The following is a 25394-nucleotide window of genomic DNA, read 5'->3' on the forward strand; positions in this document are numbered from 1 at the left end:
AAAAAAAAAAAAAAAAGAATTGTCGCAGAAGGGTGCAGCCCTTCGGGGAATCTTAAACAAATAATTGCAAGCTCGCCAGGAACCAAAAAGCACTCTCAAGGAATCAAATGTGTTCATGGACTCTGTTCATTTGGTTTAGGGTGGGGGGAAGGATTTTCCGGATGTTGAATCAGCCTCAGTCTTCCAAGTTTAGAAAGGCGTTGTTGAGCATCAGGGACGGATCAACAGGAATATCTTCATCCAGGCGTTGGGGCTCTGCATCGTCATCTTCGGTGCCGCTTCCGTTCAACTGTCCATTGCCATTGCCATTGCTGGTTTGGGTCTGGTGTTCCGACGGGCTGGACTCGAAAAGAAACCCATGTTCTTCCAGAGTCTTTTGCCGTTCTACTTCGGCGGACTCGGCTTCATCTTGGTGTTTCCGGATCCGCCCATGAACGTCATCGCCGAATTTCTTTAACCACCAGAGATTGGACTTGCGGAAGTCCACCAAAGTCTCCACGCTTCGAGGGTCCGCCACCTTGCTGGTATCATGCCCAAGAACGGTGCAGTTGGGCTCATAGGGCCTCATTGTGGAGTCACGTTTGCAGGCCCCACAGCTGCACACTTTCAGGCACTTTGGACATAACCAGTGATATTTCTCCATGACGGCTTGTGGTGGGATTTCAAAGGCCCGGAATAGACTGCCATAGCAGTATCGCTGATCACAATTTGAACAAGGGGCGAGCTTCCAATTGACTTCAAAATGGAGGCAGACGTGGCAGCGATGAACATCCTCCGAATGGATCTTTTTTGGCTTCCGAATCTTTTTTCGCTTTCGGGATCGGCTGTCGTCCTCTGACCCACTGGCTGTATCGAGTATCTCTGCCTTCTTGACAGCCTTGGGCTTCTTGGGATCGTTCCAAGGCCGACGTGCCATTTGCTCCTGGCAAATTTCCGCAATCGTTTTGGTGGCCGCTTTTCCTCGAGCGACAACAAAGGTGGGGTAGTCGGACTTGAGGCTCTTGTTCGCTGGATCGGAAGAAATGATTAGACGTCGCCATATCTCATAGCGATCTATCAGATCCTTCCAATGGAACTGCTCCACCCATTTCAGGTTGGAAATGCATCCGCAGCTCCTTCCCATAACGTAGCAGTCCATACATACGTCGTATGGATCCTGGTCCCCGCCCAGAGAATGCGCACAGCCGGGGCAGGTAAGGAAACGGTTGAAGATATTGCACCTGCAATACGAGCAGGTGACATTGCTTTGGAAAGCATGATACTCAACATCTTTTTCTGGGGTCTTCCGAGAAAATGTTTCGGACAACAAAATGTCTGTGAACATACTGAAGAGTCTTTTGAAGACGGCCCACAACTCGTCAACCACCGGGTGCTCGACCTTCGTTGCCTGTCGCAACATCTTTGCATATCGCTCGAGGGTAAAGAAAACAATTGCTTTGTTTTTGTATTGTTCATCCCGGCAAACCATCCTCGCATGTGGTAGCGCTTCACCTAAGGCCAGCTCCAGCGTATCAACAGTAGTCCGATTCCACGCCACCTTGATAGTGCGCGTGCCGCGATTCCACACCTGGTGGGCTGCAAGAGGAGGAACGAGAATAAGGTCACCGGGTTTCTGCTTCACGACCCACGTCTTAAATGGAGCAATAGCCCATGCGTGCATGGGAGCGAAATAATCCTCAATGTCAATGTCATGCCCCAGAACAGACATCCAGTACTCGGACACAACGCGCCGGTCCTTTGTTTGGGTCATAAGCCAGATCGACGATCCGGGTTCTGTCTTTTGGCCGTTCTCTGGGGTACCATCTGAAGCATCCACCATGATGTTGTGGCCAAGACTAGCACACATCTCTTGGTGGGCTGGTGTGAAGGTCCCTTCATGGCCAATATAACACATCAGATTTTCAGCCCGCATACTTGGTGGAAGACTGCTCATTAGATCGCCCGCTGGGGCAAGTGGTTCGCCCTGTGAGGATTTGGGGTGCGAGGACACATTCGTATCAGATGATGCAGGCCCAGAGAAAGGCTTTGGAGCATCATTTAGGTAAAACAAGGCCGGTGGAATGAGTTGCTCGAGGTTTTCCTGCCACTCCGAAGGGCAGTCGATGTCCTTCATGTAAAGCCGCTGGCAGGTTTTGTCCATGTAGTTATCAGAGGTGATCTTTTTGGACAAGAGCGGAAGGCTTTTCAGATAATGCCCTATAGTGAATGGCCGGTTGTTTTTCTTGCTGAGATCACGAACATCTTCGACTGTCAAGAGAGAGATGAAATTAGATTTGGCCAAGAAAGAGGAACGTACAGTCAAGTGAACCAGCTTACTTTTTGACGAATACTTCTCTCGGAGCCATTTCTCAGAGAAGAGGTCTTTGTCCCACCGTTGGTGAAACCCTTCCACGACAAGCGGTCTGCCGGTCAAAACCACTTGGAAATGGGCGAGCTTCTCAAATTGCTCGAGAGAGAATCTATCGAGGGAGTCACAAGTGACTCGGTCCGCGAACTGGAAGTTCTCCGTCGTATCCACGACATAGTCAATATCGAGGTCGGGGGGCATTGGCTCGAAGGCCAGGCGGGCTCGGTGAGCGGGCATCTCGTTTGTGCTGGGATCGAGCTAGTGTGCACTTCTTTTCGGGGTTCGATAGATGGTAAAGTGCATTTCGTGGAAGGAAAATGGCAGTGAGAAAAACTTGGTGCAAGTGTCAGATGGTTGCGAGAAGAAAGGATCCGAGCCTCATTACCTGAGGATGCGCAATTCAACGGTGAAGCTTATCGTGTTTGGGCAGTGGGCTTGACAATGATACGATAGACACGATAGACACGATAGACACAAATTACACCAGAAAGTAGGAAGGAATCGAGTGGGATGTTCGAAGGCAGGTGAGGGGAAAGGAAGTGGAAGCTTTGCATCGCACTGAGTTCGTCTGGGGAACGCGGGATGCCGCGTCGATAAGCGCCTCAGGCAGAAGTCACACGTGAAAGTCGCTTCATGTTGGAGATTCAAAGATAGTTACAAGAGACATGTAAGAAGACGTCTAAAAAGACTGTGATGTCTACAGATCTCCAAAGTCTCAAAAAAAAAAAAAAAGAAAAAGAAAAATTGACCACTTGGTTCTGATCCCTGAGATATAACATTCATACAGTAATGTACCTGGATATTTCCTAATTAGGCTTAGGGGGAGCCGCTTTTTTTCATGACGATGTATTCCCGGAGCTCTCCAGCATTCAAATGGCTCTGAGATCATAATGAATATTGCGGTTGATTGACCCTTTTAGTTTTCTCCCCTCTTGCGCCATTCCACAATGCTTTCCACCGGCTTCCGTTCCTTCCGTCGGTTATCCCCATATACCACCCCGAAGGCTGCTTTCACTCGCCGGTCCATCGGTCGCCTCTCACCCCTTGCTCACAATGCTTGTCTATATACGCAATTGAAAGCCCACAGTCTCCCTAGCCCATCGTCTAGTACGGCTCTGCGAACAACACAAGCCAAATTCCGGTACAGCTCGCAATTACAGTCACCCGCGGCCCAGCCAGTCGAGTCAGATGGCCCAGAGAAGAACCCCGCCACTCACTATATTCCGCCAAAGACCGGCTTGATTGCGTCCTTGCCGAGATCATGGATTCCATATGCGGAGTTGGTGCGACTGGATAAGCCCACGGGCACGTACTACCTATTCTTCCCAACACTCTTTTCCACTCTTCTCGCAGCACCAATGGCTGCCGGTGCGACACCACTTCAGGTCCTTGGCACCGTAGGGCTCTTCTTCTCTGGTGCGCTAATCATGCGGGGTGCAGGCTGCGCGATCAATGACTTGTGGGACCGGAACCTAGACCCCCATGTTGAACGCACCAAATTCCGACCCATTGCTAGAGGCGCGCTTTCGCCGAAAAACGCAGTGCTCTTTACTGGGACACAACTGCTGGCTGGGTTGGGGGTTCTTCTTTCATTTCCCTCTCAGTGTCTCTGGTATGGAGTTCCTAGTCTGCCCATCGTGGTAGCTTATCCCCTGGCCAAGCGTGTGACCAACTATCCACAGGCGGTTTTGGGTCTTGCCTTTTCCTGGGGCGCGATCATGGGATTCCCGGCATTGGGTATAGACCTGCTTGCCAATCACGATGCTTTGATGGCCGCGGGTGCCCTTTACTCCAGCTGCATTGCTTGGACGGTTCTGTACGATATGATTTATGCACACATGGACATTAAAGATGATGCCGCCGCTGGGATCAAGTCAATTGCCCTCCGTCACGAGCACAATACCAAAGCTGTCTTGAGTGGTCTGGCGGCAGTTCAGGTCTCGCTCCTCGCAGCCGCAGGAGTTGCCGCTGGTTGTGGGCCTGTCTTCTTCGTCGGTAGCTGTGGCAGTGCGGTTGTATCTCTTGGCCTTATGATCTGGAAGGTCCAGTTGAAGAATGTTCGGAACTGCTGGTGGTGGTTCAAAAACGGGTGCCTGTTGACCGGTGGAGGAATCTCCTTGGGCTTGCTGGGCGAATATGCCACAGAATACCTTGGTCTGTACAATAACACGAAGCGTCAGAGGCCAACCTGACACAGTAAGAAATGTAATAATAGAACTGATTTCAAGCACAAGTTTCAGGTCGTCTATGTGGGCTAGATAATTTTGAATGGCTGGCATGATTAATTCCCCAGTACTCCAGATACCATATACAAGATTTATTTGTAAATTAGTCTGCTTCGGGCTTTTACTTGGAATATTTTTGACCAGCATAAATACACCAAGGTACACGTATATATGGAAGTCCTTGTAACAAGGTCGGGTGTAGTGGAGATCGACGTACACTGGGACTAACCAACCGCTGATTAAATAATACTAACCCTCCCGGAGTCTTTCGCAACTCATCATCTTTTTTTCTCTTTCCCACATTTATAACCATGTTTTCCAGAGCTATCGCCTCGGTACGTATCATACTTTCAAATGACAGACTGTTCCACTGATACATGAAGGCTTTCCGCCCGGTCTCACGACCAACCTTCTTGCGCCCCGTCCGCTCGGCCATCCAGTTCCCCTCTGGTCCCTCTATCCCTTCTGCTCTCCATGCACGCCTCTTGTCCAATGAGACCCGTACAGCGATTGACAAGGCCGTTGCCTCCGCCCCGGTTGTTCTGTTCATGAAGGGTACCCCGGAGACGCCGCAGTGTGGTTTCTCGCGTGCCAGCATTCAAATCCTAGGTCTGCAGGGCGTTGACCCCAAGAAGTTTGTTGCATTCAATGTGCTCGAGGATGCGGAGCTGCGCCAAGGTATGGATCGCTTGAAGTGTGGGGTTTGTCCTTCATTTTCGGTGTGCTAATTGCCATGAATCATCAGGTGTGAAGGAGTACTCAGAGTGGCCGACAATTCCCCAGCTATATCTGGAGAAGGAGTTCATTGGTGGCTGTGATATTCTGATGTCTATGCACCAGAATGGTGAGCTTGCAAAGCTTCTCGAAACCAAGGGCGTTCTGGTCGCGGCGGATGAATAAATGGGCCCAGGTGCAAGATGTTGGCCATTCCATCTGGTAGATGGTTGTCTCTGTAAAACTATTTGTCTCTAATGTATTTTGGTAGGAATATACTGCGGGTCAGAAAGCCTCGGTCAGATGGAAATCCGACGAATGGCAATAATCTCCAACCTACAAGGGTACTGGATAGGTGGTGGGTCTTCTAGAGAGTGATGGTGACTGCGCCGCGAAAGAATGAGCTGGCGCCTTGCCTTGTTAGAACCCCAGTTGATGAGGTTGTGGCTTTGTATGTACAGTTGATCTCATTACATTAGTATTTCCCCATCCGCCTATTTTAAGGCTTGCTCTGCTTGTTCTCTCGACTTCACCAAATCCTCGGCAACGCCTTTATCCAGCTTGGCACGTTGCCTGGCCTCATAGGCTTCTCGGCTCTTCAAAATCCGGCCAACGATCTCGCCAGCGTTGACGTGCTGGAAAGCATGCTGCTCAGCTTCCCGGAAGATTCCCATTTGCTTAGGGGCAGTGTATGGGTCATAAGTCAACGGAATAAATGTTGTAGGTCCATGGTAGACAGCATCGGGAGTGCCCCATGGAATCGCCTTCAGGTATGGTTCGCTGGGGGTGAAGGGTGCAGAGAAAATGACAGCATGGATGTACTAGAACGAAAGTCAGCAATATTTCTAGTGCGTCAAGCAGTAGACTTACGCGGCATTGGAGAACGCAGAGACCGCGCTCGAAAATGTTCATGATTGGGTAGTTCAACCCTTTCCAGTGGTTAATCACGTCGTCATCATGAATACCTGCAACGATGTAGGCGGGAGAATAGTCTTCGTTGTAGCCCTTCAATCTCTCTGCGGTCTGATGTGGCTCATACCAACCATTCTGACGGCCTAGCTTTTCTTCAAGCTCCATGACTTTGCGCAGGAACGCAATGTGACCTGAGGAGAAAAGGTCGAAGCCTCCGTCAACGTAAACAATACGCTGCCCGGGCTTGGGACCCTTTCCATCGACCAGCGTCTCGAAAAGACCAGGCTCCTCAACCACATGGTCCATTTTTGCAGTGCCTGAACCAGTCCATGTCCAAACTTGAGGACCAGGCTGCAGACCACTCTCGTCTGTAGCATAGTCCTTAATCCTCTGTAGAAGATCCGTAGCGGAGCTTTTGCGCTCCTCGGGGCTTCCAAATCCTTCTTGTCCAGCGAGAGTACCTTTGACAGATTTAACAAAATGGTTCCTGGTGCACAACAACATGCGGCCAACAAGGTCCGTAGTCGATATCCCCGGGGTTCTTTTGACGACGCGGAAACGGTCAGCTGCTTTGACAAATCGATAGCAATCGTTTCCATCACTGTCAGAGGTAATATCGTCTCCATGAACAACGTATTTACATCCGTAATGGGATACCCAGGGTAGGTAGGTCACGTAGGGGGCATAGGGAACGCTCTGAGTAGCCCACCGACACGCGTCGACAGCCGCAACACTATAGAATGAGCACGTTAGCTGTATACTAGGGTATGGAACAGGACAATGCAAACTGACCGTTCTTCAAGTGACATCACTGTCGGACCTTTGTTTTCGAGGATTGCTTGGTCGGAGTGAATCCCCACGTAAAGTTCCTTTCCTAGCTGACGGGCCTGGAGCATAGCACCAGCATGACCTGTAGATTGACTCCGATCAGCTTCCAGCGATTGAATAGAAGGTAATACTTTAGACTTACCGTGGTGGCTGAAGTCGAAGCAACCATCAACCCAAAGTCGATCCTCCGAGATTGGCACATCCTCCTGAGGGTCAACTGGCCATTGTCCAGGCAGAGGAATCTGTTCTTCGGGGGGTGTTGTGTCCATGTTGATACTGCCAAACAAATCGTGAATACCTGTAGGGAGAAAAGCAAGAGGGGTGGAGGGGGATGATCGACGGAATAAATTACTAGAGAGCACGGGGTACACGGTATGTAATCCCTTCACACTCTGACTTGCGGGGAACTTTTTCTAGATCCCAGTCTCGCAAGGCCTCCTTTCGCCCATTTTCGAACTGCCTCTACCACGGTGATCTGATCGGTCACTTCGTGTCTTCGTTCGGAGACCTCCCACGTCTTGGGCCCCTGTTCGCAACCCCTGTCGACCACCTCGTATCGTTTGAATTCACCCGAACGCCCCAACGACGCAGCGACGCCAATGGTGCCCTCTACTTTTGCCCCGAGTCTGTCGCGGAGGGACACAGCCAAGTCGGGTGGTGGATTTGAAAGTTCGCATGGCATCCCACCACCAGTATCCAGCGGAGGTGGTCTGCTCGGACCGCAGAGTGCAGGCGCAATCTATCAACAGATCCATGAGATGGCCGCTAAACGAATATCGACCCTAGACTACTTGAGAAAAGCGTGAGTGGAGAATCCAGTCTGTCACCAAATAAACTAACTCTCCCCGCAGTCATGAAGGTCGGGTCTATTGGTTTAATACTGTGCATTTCTCGCGAGCTGATATCGCGCGTCTGCCATACTTTGAGCCCCGAAAACTCTCTCGTCGAGCAATCAATTACCTGCTACTTGGCCTATCCTTGCCGCCAATCCTAGACGTCAATTCAACTCCGTTTGAGTATCTAAAAGCCCTCAATGCGCTACTCTTAGAATTTGAGGCTTTCCAGCAAGTGCACCCTCCGGATGGCAGTTCCTCGTCCAGTCTTGCTAGGGCGCGCATCCCACAAATGTTCAAGCGAGCTGCGCATGCAGGAACGAAGACTCGTCGTGCGAGTTCTGCAACCGAGATCGGACTCCCAATGCAGTCCAGTGATCCATCAGATTTGAAGAACACAGCGGGCAATATTTCGTCAACTTCCTCTTCCGCAGCCTCTATTGTGTCGTTTCCATTGACAGAGTCTTCTGATCTTCTCCCCGGAGAGGAATATACCTATCTTCTCACACCCTCATTACCCTTCGAACCAGACTTCTTTGAGACGTTCGCCACCCTGTGCGATGTTTTGATTGACTGCTATAGTCGGCTTACCACGCTAGTGTCATCTCCTTCGGTTTGCACTGTGGCTCTGGGTGAGGCGTTTTCCAAAGCCGATGCCAAGCTACGGAAGATTATGGTGGCTGGCGCTGTGCGGGAGTTTGAAGACGCGAGCCGGAATAGCGTCAAAAACGAAGTTGCTGGCGTCAGTCGGGTGGTTCTTGGCGGACTATTGGGATAGTGTTTTGCTTTCGTGAGGAGTATATACCTTCCGGTCTGGAGTTTGGATGATTTCAGGAAATTTGTTTCAGGACATAACGTTTTTTTGGGGCTGGTTTCAAGTTCATGTTGTACGATGATAGAATTTCAAATCTAAGTTCGAGTGCTTCTAATGGTACATCTTTGCCTTCTTCGAAGGCAAATGAAATGATCATAAAAGATAACGCGCTGAAAAAAATGGAGTGTGCAAACTTTTTAAGGCCATGAGTGGTGTTTGATCCACGGGAGTCGAGGGTTAAAGGAAAGATCAAACGAAAACTCCACACGCCACATGCTTCGAAATGCAGATCATACGCCGGAATATGCAGTCGCTTTATGCAAATGGTATCAAAAGACGGTGCTGAAAGATGTCGATGGTGACAGGTGGTTTATGCCTGCATTCGTTGCTTTTCGAGGTCACGTTGTTCGCCGAAGACGCGACGGCTCATTTCAAGGACAGCCTCAAAGCCTTCGCGGCCAACTTTGGCGTTTTCACGGAATCGTTCGACGCTGGCATCCTCGACCTTGTTTTTGATCTTCTGCCATCCACCGCAAAGAGCAGTAATTTTCGCTTCTTGAGTAAAATCGGTGGTAGTGGTCGGGCTAAGGGAGGATTGACGGTAGGTGACAGTCTCGCGTACGCTGAGGACATTCGACCATGTGAGATTCGTAGAGCACATAGTAACTTTCTTGGCAACTGGGTCGACATAGGAGATTTCATAGACGTGGGATGTGGTAGTTCCACCAAGCAGCGAGAGAACCCACTGTGGTACAGATTGGTTGCACGTGATAAGACGTTCGGTTCGCAACTAGAAATGAGTCAGTTAGGAATCACCGGATTCGCTCATGCCGTATCGAAGCAACTCACGATGCCAGTGCTTGGATCAACCGATCGAGAAAGTGTGTCTACTCCCACAACGTGGGTGGACTTGTCGTTCCAGGGACAGTATTTGCGCCAGTTTGCTGTCGACACCTCGTCCCACGAGTAGTCGAAGGTACATCCTGAGGAGAAAACCTTCATTATGGCGGGTTTTGGCTCACCCTGACACTGTTCAAGACAGTCTCAGTCGTAGGAAAGTATCAGTAGAGCGGGTGTGATTGCCTGAGTCGAAGGAGATGGGCAAACAGGCGAAAATGCGACTAAGCGACTAAGCAGGTAGAGAGGTGAGGGTGAGTAGGTGAATGGTGAATGGTGAATGGTGAGCTTCCCAGATGAAAGTCAAAGAAATCTAGTCAAGGGAGGCGAATATGAGTAAGAGTCTAAGCAGAAAAAAATGGAGAAAGGTGGATTTTGGACGATCCGTCAGTCGAGGGGAAAATCCAATTTTTTCACGGGTCAGGGCGCGGGTTTTCCCGGCTGACTAACCAGGTGCTGAGACCAGAGCTTATGTTCCAGATCTCTGGAGATCACTGTCCTCTACACTTTCAACATGGTCGAACTCAGGAAGCGCAAGGCACCAGCTCAGCCTCCCACCACAGAGAAGAAGCCCAAGCCGGCCCCCAAGCCCAAGGAGCCAGAGACTGATACTGAAGAAAGCCCCGCGCCAAAGGTCCCGGAAACCGACGATACAATCGACTTGAAGACCTTTGGGGGTGAGATTGAGATCAATGACGGCGTGAAAACTACCCTGCAGAAGCTCGTTGATGAGAGCAAGGCAGGTGTGGTGCTGTTTACTTACCCGAAAGCCTCCACTCCTGGCTGTAAGTCATCATCCCAATCCCTCATCAATCTGGAATCTGGAACCGTGGCCCTTTGGGAGCTCATGCTCCTAATTTTCCATGCTGCGACAGTTTTTATTACTGCCTAGCAACATTCAATGGCTTCTTTTCAAGCACACTAGCTCACCATTTACTCAGGCACTAAGCAAGCATGCTTGTTCCGTGACAACCACACGCATTTGACCTCCACTGGTCTCTCCATTTATGGCCTCTCGGGGGACTCTCCCAAGGCCAACACCACCTTCAAGACAAGACAAAACCTGCCATATCCTCTGATTTGCGACCTTAAGGCCACACTTATTGCTGCCATTGGATTCAAGAAGTCCCCCAAGGGAACGACCCGCGGTGTTTTCGCCGTGGATAAGAAGGGCAAAGTCTTGCTTCGAGAGGCCGGTGGCCCAGACGCCACTGTGGACGCAGTTCAAAAGATTGTCGCCAATGCTAAGGATGACAGCAAGGAAGATGATAAACCAGAGTGATTTCACGCATGTACATTTATTATCAGCGACATCAAGATACCAGGCAGTGCATGTGCGACAGTGGCTTTTACAGGCAGTTTCAACCTCATCAAATATTCATCTGAGCATCGCCGTCTAGGCATTTAAGTTAAGTTCGTTGAATAACTACATGGCTCGACTAAGGCGCATCACAGAAGATGGCCTATAACCGGGTGTTCGAGGTGAGAGACGTGTTATTTTGGCAGACTCCCGATGCATACGTATATACAACCAATCAACTACGGAGCGCACCAACTGACCAAATCGGGCTTATCCCTTCCTTATATCTTCTCTCCACCTCTCACCTTTCGTCCTAACAATGATGTTAATACACTTGGTCGTCTTCACTTTGGGCCTGGTTGCTCTACGAATTTTCACAAGAAAAAAAGGCGGATCTACCTGCAGGGCCAAGATGCATATTGATCAGCAATTTTGCTTGACCTTCCACTCGTCGGGGATGCAGGAATGGAAACATTGGCTTAAGCACAAAGATCTCTAGGGTGGGCTTTCTCGTGGGCCATTTTGACCAAGCTAAGCCCTAGCGGGACCTCTCTGCTCGATCACAGTTCTAGGGAAAACCACTATAATAATCAATGATAGAGACCTGGCGTTTCAGATCCTGGAGAAGAATTCTGCAGAGAATTCATCCCGACCGCGCCTCGTCATCGCCGATGAACCTTGAATTAGTGTGGAACGTTCTCTTCATAAAAGGCGCGTTCTGAGTTAAAGGGAGGTCTGGATGGGGAAGCTACTATCAAGCCAGGATAATATACCACTTCTGCGAACCTATCGACGAGCTGTGACGAGAGTCTCGGAACACGAGAATCCGCGTCCTGATTTAATGGTTAGAGGCAAGCGGTTTACACGCCGTGTGTTTCGGGCACCTGAGAAGTTCATCCGACATAACAGGACGGAAGTGATAGCACACCTTGCAATGAAGCTTATCGAAATCTACAGGGCTGTCAGTGCTTTCATTTTGAATATAACATACGGCTATAACATCGAGCCTCATGGCGAAGACCCGTTAGTACGTCTGGCTGATCACGCACTGAAGCAGTTTTCGGTTGCGGTTTTCCCAGGCGCATGGCTAGTTGATTTGATCCCGGCATGTAAGTTTATTGTCTTTTCTTTTCAGGTTTCATGCTCATCTTCGTCCAGTGAGACATGTCCCAGAATGGATGCCGGGGGCTAGCTTTCAACGAATTGCTCGCGATCACTTTTAAATCCTCACGAAACTGCTAGAGAGTCCATTTGCATTCGCGAAGTTTCAAATGAACAGAGAAGAGCGAAATTGTTTTCGTATCAACGCTTTCCAAACAAGGCGACGACGGGGAAGTCATCAAATGATCAGCAGTAGCAATGTATGGCAGCGGATCCGATACGGTATGTTCTCGGAAAGCCCTAGAATATATTGAGACTTATGCTTTCCGTAGACTGTTGCGATCCTAAAAGACGAAGGGAGAAGGGAAAGAAGAAAAACTTCTCAAGCTAAGCAAAGGAAACCTAGACCTTCCGTTGGTAGCTTAGCACCTTCCCAGGCACCCTTATGTAGCTATATTAGGATTAAGTAACAAACGACGACTCACGATTCAGACTTGAGTCATAGGGCCAGTGATGCAATCAAACTAAATCATAACTTCTTGAGCCAGGGCTATCAGACAGCATTGAGCATTGTTAAAAAGGTGGCTAACATGGAAAAAGAGGTGTCTACATATAAATGTAAATATAGTCTTCCAAGGAGATACTAGAAATAATGACGCCTTGCTGTGGGCATTGCGAGTATTTATAGAATTGGCAAAATAGAGAGGTAAAAAAGAAGTGAAATGGGCAAATAGACAATAACCTATAAGTTAACGTTAGGTAGGTGCATGGACCTAGGTAGGTAGGGTAGGAATTCCGAATTAGTAATGCCATTTGCTGTGTGGCTCGGTGTGATAATAATCCGTGCCGGGGATCGCACCTCCGGAGGTACCCTGCACCGGCTTGATTCAAACACTCGCAGACGCTTGACGATTTCCAGAGATTCCAGGTCGTAAGTCAAATCACTTGAGCAAGGACGTGTCAGTTCTTGTCTTTTGAAAACATTTTCTGACAACGCGCTGACCTTCAACAACAGAGCAGAGTCTTCTCATCATGGCTCGCGGTGTCCTGAACGCCGCTAAGGCGGCATCAAACGTCGTTTCTATTAACCAGGTAGGCAGTCCATACACTCAATGATGGTCATTTACTCAATTTGCCAGAAATACTCGGTCCAGTCTACTGGGGTCTGGGAGCGGATCCGTCGCCTTTTCGCTATTGACCCTGAGCGCTCGACCGGTGTCCCCTTGAACTCTCAGTACCGCCTTCCTACTCCCGGCTCGCTGCCTCCCCTGGCCTACGATGATCCGGTTACCCTCCCGGCGGGTGACATTGCCGACAACCCTTACTGGAAGCGGGATGTCCGGAGGAGCTACCCTCAACTGAGCACTGTGCGCCAGTCAGACGCAGTCGGCCTCCTCACCGTCGGAAGCCAGGCAGCCCCCAAGGATGGTGTCCTGAAGATCGGAGAGGCTGGCGAGCAGCAATTGGTTGCTGTCAAGGAGCAGGGTGAAGAGCGGGGTTTGGCTGCTCTATTCGAGCAAGACAAGAATAGCATCCAGGGTGTATTTAGCGCCAATGGTCTGCCTCCCACTCCTTGCAACATCAACTCTGTCCCTCAGAACTCACAGTCCAAGTACGAGCTTGGCACAGAGCACGGCTACCCCGAAAAGTAGGACATGATCCGCTTCCCATTATTAGTTCTGGGCTAACCACTCTACAGATATACCTGCCGCACCTTTGCTTGATCATACCTGCATAAATCAATACACTTTTTTCTCGCGCCTTCAAGCTAGCCTCCACCCTTTTTCCCCTTGTTAATTCTGCAGGTTCATGCATAGAAATCCCAGATAGAAGAGAATTATGTTCCAAGAGAGCATCATTCAAGTCGCTAGAACATGCGCAAACAGTCACCCTTCCTACTAGAACTGAGGTGAATACCTAGAATAGGATACACAGAAAAGTCCATGGGAAAGGAGACCAAGACTGGGAGATTTTGCCCGGGAATAGACAAACACAAAAGAAACATTCCGCAGGAAACACAACCCAAGAGACAATTCAGCAGTACGGCTAACCCGCGGATCACTTTCACCCCACGCCCTCAACCCCAGTCTGGCGGTATCCATCTATGTTAGACTGGGCTATTACATGAGTACTTTGCGGTATATTTACACGAATTGTCATTACTCACTTACCACATTCCAGCATAGATAGGCCTACCTCAATCTGGCTATGATCGTGAGGAGGTCTAGCCAATGTAACCCCGGCCTGTCCGGTTTTGTCTGGATGATCTGAGCGATTGAAGCAAATAAGGAATTCCAAGGGACTCTAAATGACTCTCTGATTGAAGTTCATATCCCCACTGTATAATATATCATTGAATGCCTACTAGGTAGATAGCCGATAGCCAATAGCATTCCATGAGCAACGGTGAGCCGGCGTAGTCAAGCCTTTAGATAAATCATAAAGCGAATGCAATCAAGTAACTTGCCTACATTCAATATTCCTGCTATAGACAACTTCCTTGTATGGCTGTGAGTTGACGTCATGGCCCTCCGCATCTTCAGCCTCTTCTGAATCATGACGACGTCACCCTGCTAACCCTGCATTCATAAAGCGCCTTCCGGGGTACTTCGATTTCTCCAACTACACACTACTCAACTTACAATGACTACTCTGCACTGTGAGTTCCTTATGGTTCAAAACTGAATCGTTTGTTATTGACAAGGTCTAGATCTCCCTCCCGTGAAGCCCTCCGCTATTGCGCTGGGCACAGTCTTCACCCACACTGCCTCCCTGGGCATTCTCGCCCCCGTCTTCGGAGACACCTACCACCGCGCTCAGGCTGCCAACTCAAAGGAAGAGTTCATCAAGTCGAAGGAGGCCGCCGGTGCCGCCGCTGCCTGGGGAAGCTCCCTTGCTGGAAGCGCCGTGCAGACCTATGGTGTTGCTGCATTGATTAACGCCACTGGCACCCTGACCTACAAGGGTGCGGCCTACCTGGGAACACTTATCTTCTTCGCAACATCTGCCCCAAGTGTATGCTTCCCTATATTGTTCTATATTGATGTCGGGATATGTTCTAACTATTATCTAGTTCGTGAGCCAAGTCTTCGCTGAGAAGCGTCCCCTGGACACTGTCGCTGTTGGTGCCGTTTCGAGAGTATTTGAAACTGTTGGACTCAGCTTGTTCTTGACTTGGTGGGGAACGCGCACTCACCCCTTCGACTAAGTGAAATAATACCAAGTCATTTCTAGTCTGAATTATGCCTACTGTTCTCCACAGACATTATGATCAGTGCTATGTTTGTATACTTAAACCTACTATGCCGGATGTAAATGTACACGAAATTGACATTGTAACTCCGATTTGAATTGTGCTTTAAGTAGCTCTGTGGCTTAATATGTAAGTTGTTCCTGTTGTAGACACTTAGTATTTGATGTCTCAATATGTAGTAGATCCTGGCTGGATTAGTGCTTTCTTTTCTCTCCTTTGTCGCCTTTCTTCTTTTTCATAGGTTACCCTTTGCCCAGACGAATGTATACTTGTATTTGGGTATATCCACCTAGGTAACTAAACTAGCAAGATGACCCCAAATGGATCACCCCATGCATAGCTTCCCCATGGCACTGGTTTACCAAGGGGAATAGAGGTTATTCCAAGACTCCTATGTCATATAACACCTGAAGTGTAGATGGTAACTTATACTATGCCTACATGTAGGCGATTTTTGTGGATCTCCAAAGGATGTTCGCACGGGCCCAAGCTTGTTTTTTGATCGACAGCAAGGGATTTCGTTTATAGATACCGGCATCAAGATAGGCTACGAGAGCTACTACAATAGTCTTGCTTTCCACCACAAGAATAGAATCATAGTAGCTACCTAGGTTACTAGTGTTGGGAATTTATAGAATCGCTGTGATTATGTGATCCTTGTTGCGATAAGTGCACCCCCACCAAAACTTTCTCCTTTTTCTTATTCAAACCTCAGCCATGATAGAAACACCCAGTTCTCCAAGCCAATTGTCTGACTTTGACATCAGTGAATCCTTGGCCCCCTCGCGTGAGAACAAAGCCGCCGTGACCACTAAAGTCACTTTTGATGGGCTCTTGAAAGAACCATTGCTACTAAAAGAAGACCTTAAAGATGGATGCGGTGGACAACTGTGGCCTGCAGGGATGGTCTTGGCCAAATACCTCTTGTGCCGCCATGCCACCGATCTATCTGATAAATCAATGTGGGTTTTCAACCAGGTGTCATTTGTGGTTTACTAACAACCGCCAGTGTTGAACTTGGTGCAGGAGGTGGACTCGTCGGTCTTGCCATAGCACGCGCGTCTCGTCTTGAGAAGCGGATCTACATCACAGACCAAGAGCCTATGTTCTCCCTAATGGAAGCCAACATTGAACTAAACAACCTCACCCCGAATGCGACTGCTGCGATACTAAACTGGGGAGAACCGATCCCAAGCCAGGTACCATCAAAACCCGACGTTATTCTCGCTGCCGACTGCGTCTACTTTGAACCAGCATTTTCTCTTTTAATCACCACGCTCCAAGACCTCCTTGGTCCCAACTCGGTGTGTTACTTCTGCTTCAAGCGCCGCAGACGTGCCGATCTGCGGTTCATGAAGATGGCCAAAAAGGCCTTTGATATGGAAGAGATCCGGGATGACCCAGGGGCAGAGAGTTACAACAGAGAGAACATTTTCCTCTACACAATACGGGCGAAAAGATCTGACCCCAAAAAAGAATAGAGACATGATGTGATATGTGCAATGTAAAAAAAAATAGATTTCAATCCATTATTTTACACCCCCAAACCTGCCAATTCCCACACCTTTTCACAATTTCAAGGTGTCTCCTCTGGTTTTGGCGCCTGCCTCGACGGAGCCACCATTGATGTCTGTCAGACGACCTTCCTTGTCAATAACCTTGACTCCTCCCTTCTTCAGGTCGGACATCACCTGCTGCTTTTCAGCTGCCTTGCCAGGCTGTTGGCGAGCAGGCTCGGCGTTGGCCTTCTTTGAGGTCTTCTTATTGTGCCTTCTGATTTTGGCCTTCTCCTCACGGGTCATCTCATCCTTGGAGATGATTTCCCCGTTTTTCATCACCAACTCTCCTGCGACTCGGTCACCATCACCGGGGGTGTAGATCTCCTGCGGTGCAAGTCCCACCGGTCCAGCAGCAGCACTGCCAGCTGTGGGACGTGCCTCCTCCATCATGATTGTGGGTGCGTCGGTGACAACGTTGACGCTGGCCTGTGCGATCTTAGGCTTGTAGTGCCAGTTGCATAGCGTATCCAACTGAGAGCTGACTTCGTTCCAAAGGTTGGTGATCTCGGCATGCTCCCGCATCAACTTGCGGTCCTTCGAGTCGACATAGTTTGGATCGTTAGCACGAAGATGATCGGCTTCATACATCTCTGCCAGACCCTGTTGAGGTTTGGTATCATCCAATTCAAACCGGCCCCTTCGTGTAGCCTGTGCGTCCGATGCACCTGGCCGACGACGAATGACTTCATCGAATTCCCCGGCAAGAATCCGGCGCTTGACTAGCGCTTCAATATCCTCCGTTGTCTCGTTGGTGACCACGGGAACCGGTTTTCCAATTCGTTCAAAGTCAAGATCTTCTTCGATGAGGGAGTTGACAGGTCTCTCAACCGCCCTGGCTTCACCGGCAAGCATCCATTCTTTCTTTGCGACATTGGCCGCTTCCAAGCGACGGATTTCATCGGCAATTCGTGCCCTTTGTTTCTCGTGCGTGGAGCGTGGAGCACCGGTGTCTCCAGATTTACCAAGAACGGCATCCTCCCCAGCACTCGAAGCATCATCATCGTCAAACAAGTCTCGTCGCACATCGGCCATGGCGCGTTCAACATCATCGTCCTCAACTGGCGCATCGGGTTGGGTTTTGGGGAGCGCGCGCGTTTTCTTAGCGGAGGCTTTGCGTGGCGGGGGCGCGAAAAAATCGGCGTATTTGATATCGCTGGTGTTCGCCCAGCCAGCCGCATCACCGGCATCCATATCCATGGCATCATCGTCGGAATCGGAGTCGCCGTTTAGACTAGCATTACCAAAGGTCGGTCCTTCTTCCTCGCTATCATCCATGTCTTCCTCATTTTCCCCAGTCGTGCGGGAATTCCTCGATGTGTCTGCGTTGCGAACAGGCGCAGCGCTTCCAGGCATCAACGGGTTTGTATGCCAATCCACATCCTCCTCATCGCTGTCCTCGGCCTCTTCGGGGCCTCCCTTAACGTCCTGCCTTTCCAAAGCCTCAGACTGCTTGTTGAAATCGTCGATGGAGAAGAACCCATCGTTCAACCCAAACCGGTCCTCGACATAGACTTCAGGCTCTTCTTCCGCAGAGCCAATCGAGAATTTTTCGTCATCCCATTCTTCCATCTCATCCTCTTTATCCATATCCTCATGCTCTAGATCGTCAGATCCCATCTGAGATTCCTCTTTAGGGCTGCGTTCGACATCTGATGCTTCGGAAACGTCCTCCAACATGTTCTCATTGCTGTCACTATCGGTTTGCGCGTCCTCAGGATCCGACACATCATGGGTCTGCTCATGGTCCGACAATGATGGATAACCACTGTGTTGGGTTATCAAAGTGATATCCCGTTCAACTTCATCGCCAGTTGACTCGAGAATCCGGGTCGCCTGCTCCCATATTTGATTCGAAGTAAAGCCGTCCACATAAAGGTTCTTCAGTTGAAGGGTGGCTGGATCGGATTCAGGGTCAGATCTTTTGCGCTTTTTGTTGAGTTGTCGGCGAGTGGTTTGGGCGTCCACGACAGAGCCGGCGAGAGAGTCCATAATGTGCTTCGCAGAATCCACGACGGTGGTATGTAGATCGCTAGTAGGCCGGAGGAACCCCCATGGTGAGGATAGGGCGGAGGAGAGAGCCATTTCAGATTGATTGGCAGCCTTTCCCATTGCGAAAGAATTTCTATAGAGGAAACGCGATATGGGGGGAAAAAATTATCGCTGAGGTGGACGGGCGGTGAGCCAATCAAATGGTAGTTTGATAAGATAAGAAGTATAGGGTAGAACGCGAACAGAAAGACATAGGAATATGTCATGAAGGGAATAATTAGATTATCTTGTTCATGGAGCACTATTTATTGGAAGAAGAGCCCCTTTCTGTTGTATCTACATCGGGGTATACCCGAAGTCACATAGTCCATGTTATTCACACATGTTACCCCTAGTAATTCAACGTTAAAGTTGACTTAACTTATGTTGACATGTTTACCTAGCTATATAACTACCTTACTTGATCATGATTATCATTCGACACTTGAGGAAGATGGTATGGTGCGTTCATGTGGATTCCTGTAATGACGCCAATCCTCCATCATATAACCTCAATGGCAAACAGATATATCGATTGTTCTAGATATACCGTCTCGGCCAACATAAACGAAGAGCGTCATCTAGACATCAGTCAAGCACGTCTGATTGGGAGATGCAGCTGGTGCCCAAAGTGGACACTCACCGATGGCAACACTAAAGCATCGGATAACCCAATGTGGTCAACAGTAAGCCACAGAGAAACATACCAACCAGAGATATCTCTGGCGGCCCAAAATTCCTAGTTGATCATATGCCACCACCAACTCCTCTGATATCTTGGTACCATAAATCGACTGTCATAGTGACGAAGTCCTGGGTCTCTGTGGAATAGAATTCTTTATAAAATGGTCCCTTTGCACAGAATCCTATCTATTAAAGAACAATAAACCAAACTATCTATTTCTATTCTCTAATCACCAAGATGCCTGTTTCCCAGCACACAGAAAGACCGGCCAGTGGATCTAAATCCCAATTTGAACCGGGTGAGCAGTACTGGAAGCCACTGCCGATTTGAATCTAATGACAATAAAACACATAGGCCACAAAATCCCTATTCAGCACATGACAAAGCCAGGTCTTCAGGCTAATATGGAAGATCCCAAACCCGTATCGGCTCATATCCCAACCGGGGATGGCGGCTATCAGGTCTATAAAGCTGCCGGAAAGCTTCAAGACAAGAAAGCGATCATCACCGGAGGTGACTCTGGAATTGGCAGAGCTGTCGCAATCCTTTTCGCTATGGAAGGTGCATCGAGTGTGATCGTGTACTTGCCCGAAGAGGAAAAGGATGCACAGGAGACGAAAAGGAGGGTAGAAGAGCATGGCCAGCAGTGCCATTGCTTGGCCATTGACCTCCGCAAGAAGGAGAATTGCCAAAAGATCATTGATGTGGCTCTGCAGAAGATGGGTGCTATTGATATCCTCGTGAACAACGCAGCATTCCAGCATATGCTGAGTGACATCAGTGAGTTGGACGAGTATGTTCTCTTCCTGATTTTCTATACACAAGCTAATGTCTGGTAGGGACCAATGGGAGCGAACATTTGACACCAACATCCATTCTTTCTTTTACTTGTCCAAATACTCGCTTCCTCACATGAAGAAAGGGTCCACCATCATCAATTGTGCATCCGTCAATCCTTACATTGGCCGAGGCGATCTTTTGGATTACACGTCCACCAAAGGAGCGATTGTCGCCTTTACGCGCGCATTGTCAAATCAGCAGGTGATGAAGGGCATTCGAGTTAATTGTGTTTGCCCAGGTCCGAGTAGGTTTTCCAAAACTATCTACTACCCAGGAAGCAACCGCTGACTTGTGAGGCAGTTTGGACACCTCTTATTCCATCGACGATGCAAACTTCTGCCATGGAACAGTTCCATGCAGTGCCAATGGGCCGGCCGGGTCAGCCCAGCGAGGTTGCAACGTGCTTTGTTTTCCTCGCAAGTCAAGATAGCAGCTATATTTCTGGACAGTGTCTGCATCCCAATGGAGGAGTCATGGTCAATGGCTAGACTGGGATATGTGCTCAAAAAGACGTTATGGACCTGGTTTACACATGTACACTTTGTCCAAAAGGATTCCGAATGAGTAGCTCGATGCCGAATCACTTCAATATACATGTTGGCTTAAGCAAGTCAACCTTAAACCCTTCGAAGGACTTACAAGTCGCAAGTGGTCTTGCTCATCCAATGTATAAAAGTCTTGAAATTTTGAATCAATGATTTGATGATTGACCGAGAGAATAGTCCAAATGAAAAAGCAGAACGAAAGCAATGTATCAAATCCTGAAGCCTGATATTGATATACAAAAGTAAAAAGACACAGAGAGACTCCACGGCGGTTGGGTTGGGTTGGGTCACTTAGAATTTCACCATGCACTATGTTTGAAGAGGCAAAGAAACGATCCCCCGCACCATTATCCAAAAATTAACGGCGGTACCACATGCGAGTGATCCTGGTATGCCTCATCTTCTTCTGTAGCTGGAAGATACCATACATCAATGCCTCGGAAGTTGGTGGGCCTTGTATTTCTGTTAGTCAAATTGTACATTTAAGTTGACGAAGCATGGTACTCACATCCAGGGACGTAGACATCGACCGGCACAACCCGATCACAGCCGCGTACGACGGAATAACTGTAGTGATAATAGCCACCACCATTGGCACAACTTCCCATGCTGATGACCCATCGGGGATCAGGCATCTGGTCATAGACCTGACGGAGAGCGGGGGCCATCTTGTTTGTCAGTGTACCGGCGACAATCATCACATCCGACTGACGTGGGGAGGCACGGAAAATAATTCCCAACCGATCTTGATCATAACGGGGAGTAGACAAGTGCATCATCTCCACAGCGCAGCATGCAAGACCGAAGGTCATAGGCCACAAAGAGCTTTGACGGGCCCAGTTTGCAACCTGATCAAGGGTAGTCCTAGTGTGGAGGTCAGCGGAAGCCATCGAGGAAAGCATAAACCCGCGAGGAAACGAACAAGACATATTGCATAGCACCCTCCTTCTTCTCCTGACTTGCCAAAGGCACTTCCTTCCGGGCCTTGCCTGACGCGGTCAATTGCTGGCCTGTTGATGTTCGGCGCTCGAGGGCTGTCGCTGATTTAACCGAGGAGGTCGAAAGGGCCGCCAAGGGCTGAACACGGGGAAGAGAAAGTGCAAGGCGAGGTCGCGCTGCTGTTTTCAGTCAGTGGGGTTGGCATTTGCAAGGAGAAGAAGAGACGCCTACCGCACAGAGCGCCAGAGATGGCGGGCTTCGCCATGGGCAACATCTTGAAATTCGTTTTTCGAACAAGAACCGAAGAAAAGGTGTGGGAGTTGGAAGAGAGAAGGCAATTGGACCCTAGTCAGTGGCGATACTATGAACAAAGAGGGTAGATGTGGCGGGCTCCGGGTGCTGCAGACAAGGAGGACTTTTGGGGTTCCAGTGGGAAGAGTGATGGTATAGTACTGGTTTGATGATGATGATGTAAGCTATTATGTCGGAGATCATTGGTCCAAGAGTGGTATTTCTCAGTCATTACATAGGGTATTGTAAAGGCGGTGAGATGCTCGTAAATCCAATTGCCTGTATCATCATTGGTTCTTCTGCCCTCTTTGCCTTGATACCTGAGCGCGTCTTCCCTCTTTACTCCGCATGGTTGACAACCTCAGTTCTGCTTATCCTGCTCATGACGCACGGTATTGAGAGATAAATCTCCAACGTTGGAATAGTCACCAGATTAAGATAAAGAACACCAGAGCTCGTCTCCAAAATGTCAGGTCCCAAGATTGCCTGCATTGGTGTGATTGGAAAGGCAGTGGGTATTGTCTTGGTAACAAGGCGCTCATCTGATAAGCTGACATGGTATACTGTAGGATAATCCTCTTCACATTTCCTTGTTTCCTCCCTATTCTGATTCCACCATCGAGTTCTCTTTCTTACTGAACTCGTGCCTTGACGTCTTTGACATCCGGTGCAAGCAAACATCCATTGATCAGGATCTTGGGCTGTTGCATGCGATTGATGAACGACTTGCGGCATATGGTTGGTTGACAACCACCGGAGTCAAGCTTTTGATCATTGTGGATGTGTTCGGCCGGGAAGAGGCTGCTAGTGCTGGGAAAACGGCAGGCCCTGCTATAAGTGGCTTGAGAGATTCTGATATGAAACCGGTGAGCTTTGAGATTTTCTATTAGAAGTTTGCGGTAGATCACGCTTTCTCTGACAATTGAATGCAGGCGTTCCGAGCTTTGCAAAGTGCGTATATTCAGCTCTTGCAAAATCCATTCTACTCCCCCGACGATCACGTACCGATTCCTGGCAATAAAGCTGCTTCTCTCTCGGCTTGCCAGCAAATCTCTAATCGAAGGTTCATTGCGGATGTGAAGCGTATTGGTGATTCATGGGCACCAGGGAACGCCGTATAAGGGAAGGACAGGATAATAATGATACCCAAGTTTTCATGGTGTTGTGGCCGCGCAAAAGCTTCCAGGGATTTTGAAGCACAGGAGAGGGCAGCTAACGAGATACTCCACCGAGTGCCCTATTTGCATTCATATCAGAAATAATTCCACAGACTTCACACCACTTGTCTAATCTTTGAAGTTCTATCAACCTTAGATGTTCATTGCTCGACGGTTATAAATTACTGAAACATAAGGAAACAGGCCGGTATCGGTCATCATGTTAGTGGTTAGTGGCTCGTAGGTTCAATTTCAGTCTGCTCCAAGGAAACCATGATGTCTGACATTTCACGGGGATCGCAGACAGCCCACACTCCTCCACCTTTGGCGTCAACTCTTCCGACCTCTTTGCCAACTAAGTTCCTGCCAACCTTTCCTGGTCCGATTCCGATCCAACGCCTCACACCTCGCTCCTGGTGAAGATAGCGTATGCTGTCCCACCATCTCACTGTATCAATGCATTGCCTGGAAAGGAGATTCTTAAGATCATCCTTAGAATGAAAGGGCAAGGCGGAAACATTTGATATGCATGGCACTGAAGCAGGGAAGGTGATGTTGATTTGCTCAAGCGCATTTCTCATGTACTCGGCAGCAGGCGCCATGGAAGGGCTATGAAAGGGGGTGTCACTTTTCAATCTGACAGCCCGTGGATCATGACCTCCAAATTGACGCAGTTGGACTAGGAGAGTTTTGATCCGGTCAAGGCTGCCGCTCAAGACAATTTGGTTTTTTGAGTTGATATTCGCGACCACCACCTGCGGTATTGCTGGGACCGGGTGGTATGGGTCGCTTTCGATGCCTGGGGGCTCAAGTCCTAGGAATTCCTGAACCGTTCGAAGTAAACTGTCCAAATGTTCAGGTTCACAGAGAAGAGCAACCATTCCATAAGTTTCCCCGGATTTCTCGGCCAGGTTTCGCGTACACTGGGCCATTATTTCCGCTCGGCGTCGGACTAATTTGAGGGCATCGCTGAATTCAAAATACCCACCGGCAACCAGTGCAGAGAATTCTCCTAGGCTGTGTCCAAGCGTGACGTCCACCCGAGATTTGGCGTTGAATCCGAACTCGTCCTCAAGAATGCGAAGTATCAAAATTGAGACTGCCATGACTGCGGGTTGCGAATTTTCAGTTTTGTTCAGCTTGGAGTTGGGCCCATCGGATATGATGCTGGACATTTTGAATCCAAGGGTGCTGTCCATCTCGTCCAGGATCCGAGCGGCCGTGTGAGGGAAGCTTTCAATCCAGGTATTCGCCATGCCAACCCGTTGAACTCCATGTCCTACTGTGTGTTAGCGGTGTCTTCTCGGGTTTGAAGTAGAAGGGGCAGTAAGACAAACCCGGGAAGAATAGAGCTGTGTGCATGTCTCGTCTGGGGAACAGGGAAGTAGTAGATGTCGGCCGGGATCTTGCGGCAGTAGCCTGCAATCCAACGCGCATGCGGCTCATTCGGAGATGGCCCGTGATATGCGGCGACTGAGAGAGCATCTTAGACTTGCGGATATGCGGCAACCCTTGGGGCCTTGATCTTGACTGTATCAACGCAGCATGTGAGCATGGTGGCTGGTTTTATTAGTATTTGATGTCAGAGGCAGCCTATCCCATAAGACAAAATGGGGATTGCCCTGACAGTTAGGGTATTTCAGGGAGCAACTCCGTGTGGGGTAGATGGGGATTCACGTGAGCATCTCGGGGTAATCGGATGCAAAGTATCTCCACATACGGAGTAAAGTACATACATGCAGCGACCTCGGGACATTGATACAGATTCATGGTACATCATGGAAAAACCATTGATTTAGGTCTACCTGATGTAAATAATGAGGTCTAACCTATCCAGGCAAGAATAGTGGAGGCATGGTAAAGATTGTACAAAACTCCACTATGATATAGGGCCTGATTTTGTGTTAAGCTGCAGTAAAGCAGGGCATTAAAAGCTCCGTATTGACTTCCAATGATGCATACAGTGTACTACAGTGGTAGTAGGAGAGGAAAGTAGGACAAGGTTGACAGTGAGCTACTACAGGCTCCTCACCGCCTTCAGACATCTGCCATTTGTTGTTGATCGGTGCGATCACCTTGCTCCTCACCTTTCTTGCTGGGGAATATCTTCTTGCTTTTTCGTACTT

General features: G+C 49.1%; 16 protein-coding genes across 16 annotated transcripts; 10 read left to right on the forward strand and 6 right to left on the reverse strand.

The window, feature by feature from the left end:
* Nucleotides 1–175: 175 nt before the first annotated feature.
* N7446_000867 (putative JmjC domain protein) lies at nucleotides 176–2584 on the reverse strand (the record flags this gene model as incomplete). The annotated part of the gene is made up of 2 exons (XM_058509634.1): nucleotides 176–2247; nucleotides 2317–2584. The coding sequence occupies 2 exons, from the start codon at nucleotides 2582–2584 to the stop codon at nucleotides 176–178; spliced, it is 2340 nt and encodes a 779-aa protein (XP_058378613.1).
* A 654-nt stretch (nucleotides 2585–3238) lies between these two features.
* N7446_000868 (putative para-hydroxybenzoate-polyprenyltransferase Coq2) lies at nucleotides 3239–4539 on the forward strand (the record flags this gene model as incomplete). The annotated part of the gene is made up of 1 exon (XM_058509635.1): nucleotides 3239–4539. Exon 1 carries the CDS (start codon nucleotides 3295–3297, stop codon nucleotides 4537–4539), a length of 1245 nt encoding a protein of 414 aa, XP_058378614.1. The 5' UTR covers nucleotides 3239–3294.
* A 344-nt stretch (nucleotides 4540–4883) lies between these two features.
* N7446_000869 (monothiol glutaredoxin GRX5) lies at nucleotides 4884–5472 on the forward strand (the record flags this gene model as incomplete). The annotated part of the gene is made up of 3 exons (XM_058509636.1): nucleotides 4884–4907; nucleotides 4956–5250; nucleotides 5318–5472. 3 exons carry the CDS (start codon nucleotides 4884–4886, stop codon nucleotides 5470–5472), a joined length of 474 nt encoding a protein of 157 aa, XP_058378615.1.
* A 308-nt stretch (nucleotides 5473–5780) lies between these two features.
* N7446_000870 (ethanolamine-phosphate cytidylyltransferase) lies at nucleotides 5781–7295 on the reverse strand (the record flags this gene model as incomplete). The annotated part of the gene is made up of 4 exons (XM_058509637.1): nucleotides 5781–6107; nucleotides 6157–6931; nucleotides 6991–7108; nucleotides 7169–7295. The coding sequence occupies 4 exons, from the start codon at nucleotides 7293–7295 to the stop codon at nucleotides 5781–5783; spliced, it is 1347 nt and encodes a 448-aa protein (XP_058378616.1).
* Nucleotides 7296–7625: 330 nt separating this feature from the next.
* Nucleotides 7626–8637, forward strand: N7446_000871 (uncharacterized protein; the record flags this gene model as incomplete). The annotated part of the gene is made up of 2 exons (XM_058509638.1): nucleotides 7626–7828; nucleotides 7878–8637. The coding sequence occupies 2 exons, from the start codon at nucleotides 7626–7628 to the stop codon at nucleotides 8635–8637; spliced, it is 963 nt and encodes a 320-aa protein (XP_058378617.1).
* Nucleotides 8638–8859: 222 nt separating this feature from the next.
* On the reverse strand, nucleotides 8860–9850 carry N7446_000872 (putative mitochondrial protein sorting (Msf1)). Its single transcript, XM_058509639.1, has 2 exons — nucleotides 9523–9850; nucleotides 8860–9463 (listed from the first exon to the last, which is right to left on the reverse strand). Exons 1-2 carry the CDS (start codon nucleotides 9673–9675, stop codon nucleotides 9044–9046), a joined length of 573 nt encoding a protein of 190 aa, XP_058378618.1. The 5' UTR covers nucleotides 9676–9850; the 3' UTR covers nucleotides 8860–9043.
* A 234-nt stretch (nucleotides 9851–10084) lies between these two features.
* On the forward strand, nucleotides 10085–10852 carry N7446_000873 (thioredoxin peroxidase DOT5; the record flags this gene model as incomplete). Its single annotated transcript, XM_058509640.1, has 2 exons — nucleotides 10085–10355; nucleotides 10512–10852. 2 exons carry the CDS (start codon nucleotides 10085–10087, stop codon nucleotides 10850–10852), a joined length of 612 nt encoding a protein of 203 aa, XP_058378619.1.
* A 952-nt stretch (nucleotides 10853–11804) lies between these two features.
* Nucleotides 11805–12031, forward strand: N7446_000874 (uncharacterized protein; the record flags this gene model as incomplete). The annotated part of the gene is made up of 2 exons (XM_058509641.1): nucleotides 11805–11979; nucleotides 12006–12031. 2 exons carry the CDS (start codon nucleotides 11805–11807, stop codon nucleotides 12029–12031), a joined length of 201 nt encoding a protein of 66 aa, XP_058378620.1.
* Nucleotides 12032–12860: 829 nt separating this feature from the next.
* On the forward strand, nucleotides 12861–14009 carry N7446_000875 (uncharacterized protein). Its single transcript, XM_058509642.1, has 4 exons — nucleotides 12861–12930; nucleotides 12987–13063; nucleotides 13111–13619; nucleotides 13671–14009. Exons 2-4 carry the CDS (start codon nucleotides 13004–13006, stop codon nucleotides 13693–13695), a joined length of 594 nt encoding a protein of 197 aa, XP_058378621.1. The 5' UTR covers nucleotides 12861–12930; nucleotides 12987–13003; the 3' UTR covers nucleotides 13696–14009.
* A 444-nt stretch (nucleotides 14010–14453) lies between these two features.
* Nucleotides 14454–15327, forward strand: N7446_000876 (DUF1761 domain-containing protein). Its single transcript, XM_058509643.1, has 3 exons — nucleotides 14454–14630; nucleotides 14682–14986; nucleotides 15045–15327. The coding sequence occupies exons 1-3, from the start codon at nucleotides 14615–14617 to the stop codon at nucleotides 15177–15179; spliced, it is 456 nt and encodes a 151-aa protein (XP_058378622.1). The 5' UTR covers nucleotides 14454–14614; the 3' UTR covers nucleotides 15180–15327.
* Nucleotides 15328–15941: 614 nt separating this feature from the next.
* Nucleotides 15942–16705, forward strand: N7446_000877 (uncharacterized protein; the record flags this gene model as incomplete). Its single annotated transcript, XM_058509644.1, has 2 exons — nucleotides 15942–16186; nucleotides 16234–16705. The coding sequence occupies 2 exons, from the start codon at nucleotides 15942–15944 to the stop codon at nucleotides 16703–16705; spliced, it is 717 nt and encodes a 238-aa protein (XP_058378623.1).
* An 87-nt stretch (nucleotides 16706–16792) lies between these two features.
* Nucleotides 16793–18892, reverse strand: N7446_000878 (rRNA-processing protein MPP10; the record flags this gene model as incomplete). The annotated part of the gene is made up of 1 exon (XM_058509645.1): nucleotides 16793–18892. One exon carries the CDS (start codon nucleotides 18890–18892, stop codon nucleotides 16793–16795), a length of 2100 nt encoding a protein of 699 aa, XP_058378624.1.
* An 841-nt stretch (nucleotides 18893–19733) lies between these two features.
* On the forward strand, nucleotides 19734–20878 carry N7446_000879 (oxidoreductase, short-chain dehydrogenase/reductase family; the record flags this gene model as incomplete). Its single annotated transcript, XM_058509646.1, has 4 exons — nucleotides 19734–19794; nucleotides 19851–20289; nucleotides 20336–20580; nucleotides 20637–20878. The coding sequence occupies 4 exons, from the start codon at nucleotides 19734–19736 to the stop codon at nucleotides 20822–20824; spliced, it is 933 nt and encodes a 310-aa protein (XP_058378625.1). The 3' UTR covers nucleotides 20825–20878.
* Nucleotides 20879–21239: 361 nt separating this feature from the next.
* N7446_000880 (NuoB/complex I 20 kDa subunit family protein) lies at nucleotides 21240–22094 on the reverse strand (the record flags this gene model as incomplete). Its single annotated transcript, XM_058509647.1, has 4 exons — nucleotides 21240–21334; nucleotides 21390–21745; nucleotides 21804–21999; nucleotides 22052–22094. The coding sequence occupies 4 exons, from the start codon at nucleotides 22092–22094 to the stop codon at nucleotides 21240–21242; spliced, it is 690 nt and encodes a 229-aa protein (XP_058378626.1).
* Nucleotides 22095–22577: 483 nt separating this feature from the next.
* On the forward strand, nucleotides 22578–23232 carry N7446_000881 (uncharacterized protein; the record flags this gene model as incomplete). The annotated part of the gene is made up of 3 exons (XM_058509648.1): nucleotides 22578–22622; nucleotides 22681–22977; nucleotides 23044–23232. The coding sequence occupies 3 exons, from the start codon at nucleotides 22578–22580 to the stop codon at nucleotides 23230–23232; spliced, it is 531 nt and encodes a 176-aa protein (XP_058378627.1).
* Nucleotides 23233–23498: 266 nt separating this feature from the next.
* On the reverse strand, nucleotides 23499–24753 carry N7446_000882 (ACP S-malonyltransferase; the record flags this gene model as incomplete). Its single annotated transcript, XM_058509649.1, has 2 exons — nucleotides 23499–24547; nucleotides 24606–24753. The coding sequence occupies 2 exons, from the start codon at nucleotides 24751–24753 to the stop codon at nucleotides 23499–23501; spliced, it is 1197 nt and encodes a 398-aa protein (XP_058378628.1).
* Between the last annotated feature and the right edge of the window lie 641 nt (nucleotides 24754–25394).

Source organism: Penicillium canescens, assembly GCF_028828765.1.
Source record: "Penicillium canescens strain IBT 15451 chromosome Unknown utg000001l_segment0_segment0, whole genome shotgun sequence".
Taxonomy (NCBI): Eukaryota; Fungi; Ascomycota; class Eurotiomycetes; order Eurotiales; family Aspergillaceae; genus Penicillium; species Penicillium canescens.

Coding starts and splice junctions, on each gene's coding strand:
- N7446_000875 (XM_058509642.1), top strand. CDS start 13,004: ATGGCTCGCGGTGTCCTGAACGCCGCTAAGGCGGCATCAAACGTCGTT. Junction 13,064..13,110: donor ACGTCGTTTCTATTAACCAG/GTAGGCAGTCCA, acceptor TCAATTTGCCAG/AAATACTCGGTCCAGTCTAC. Junction 13,620..13,670: donor GAGCACGGCTACCCCGAAAA/GTAGGACATGAT, acceptor ACCACTCTACAG/ATATACCTGCCGCACCTTTG.
- N7446_000876 (XM_058509643.1), top strand. Junction 14,987..15,044: donor TCGCAACATCTGCCCCAAGT/GTATGCTTCCCT, acceptor ACTATTATCTAG/TTCGTGAGCCAAGTCTTCGC.
- N7446_000872 (XM_058509639.1), bottom strand. CDS start 9,675: ATGAAGGTTTTCTCCTCAGGATGTACCTTCGACTACTCGTGGGACGAG. Junction 9,464..9,522: donor TTGATCCAAGCACTGGCATC/GTGAGTTGCTTC, acceptor ACTCATTTCTAG/TTGCGAACCGAACGTCTTAT.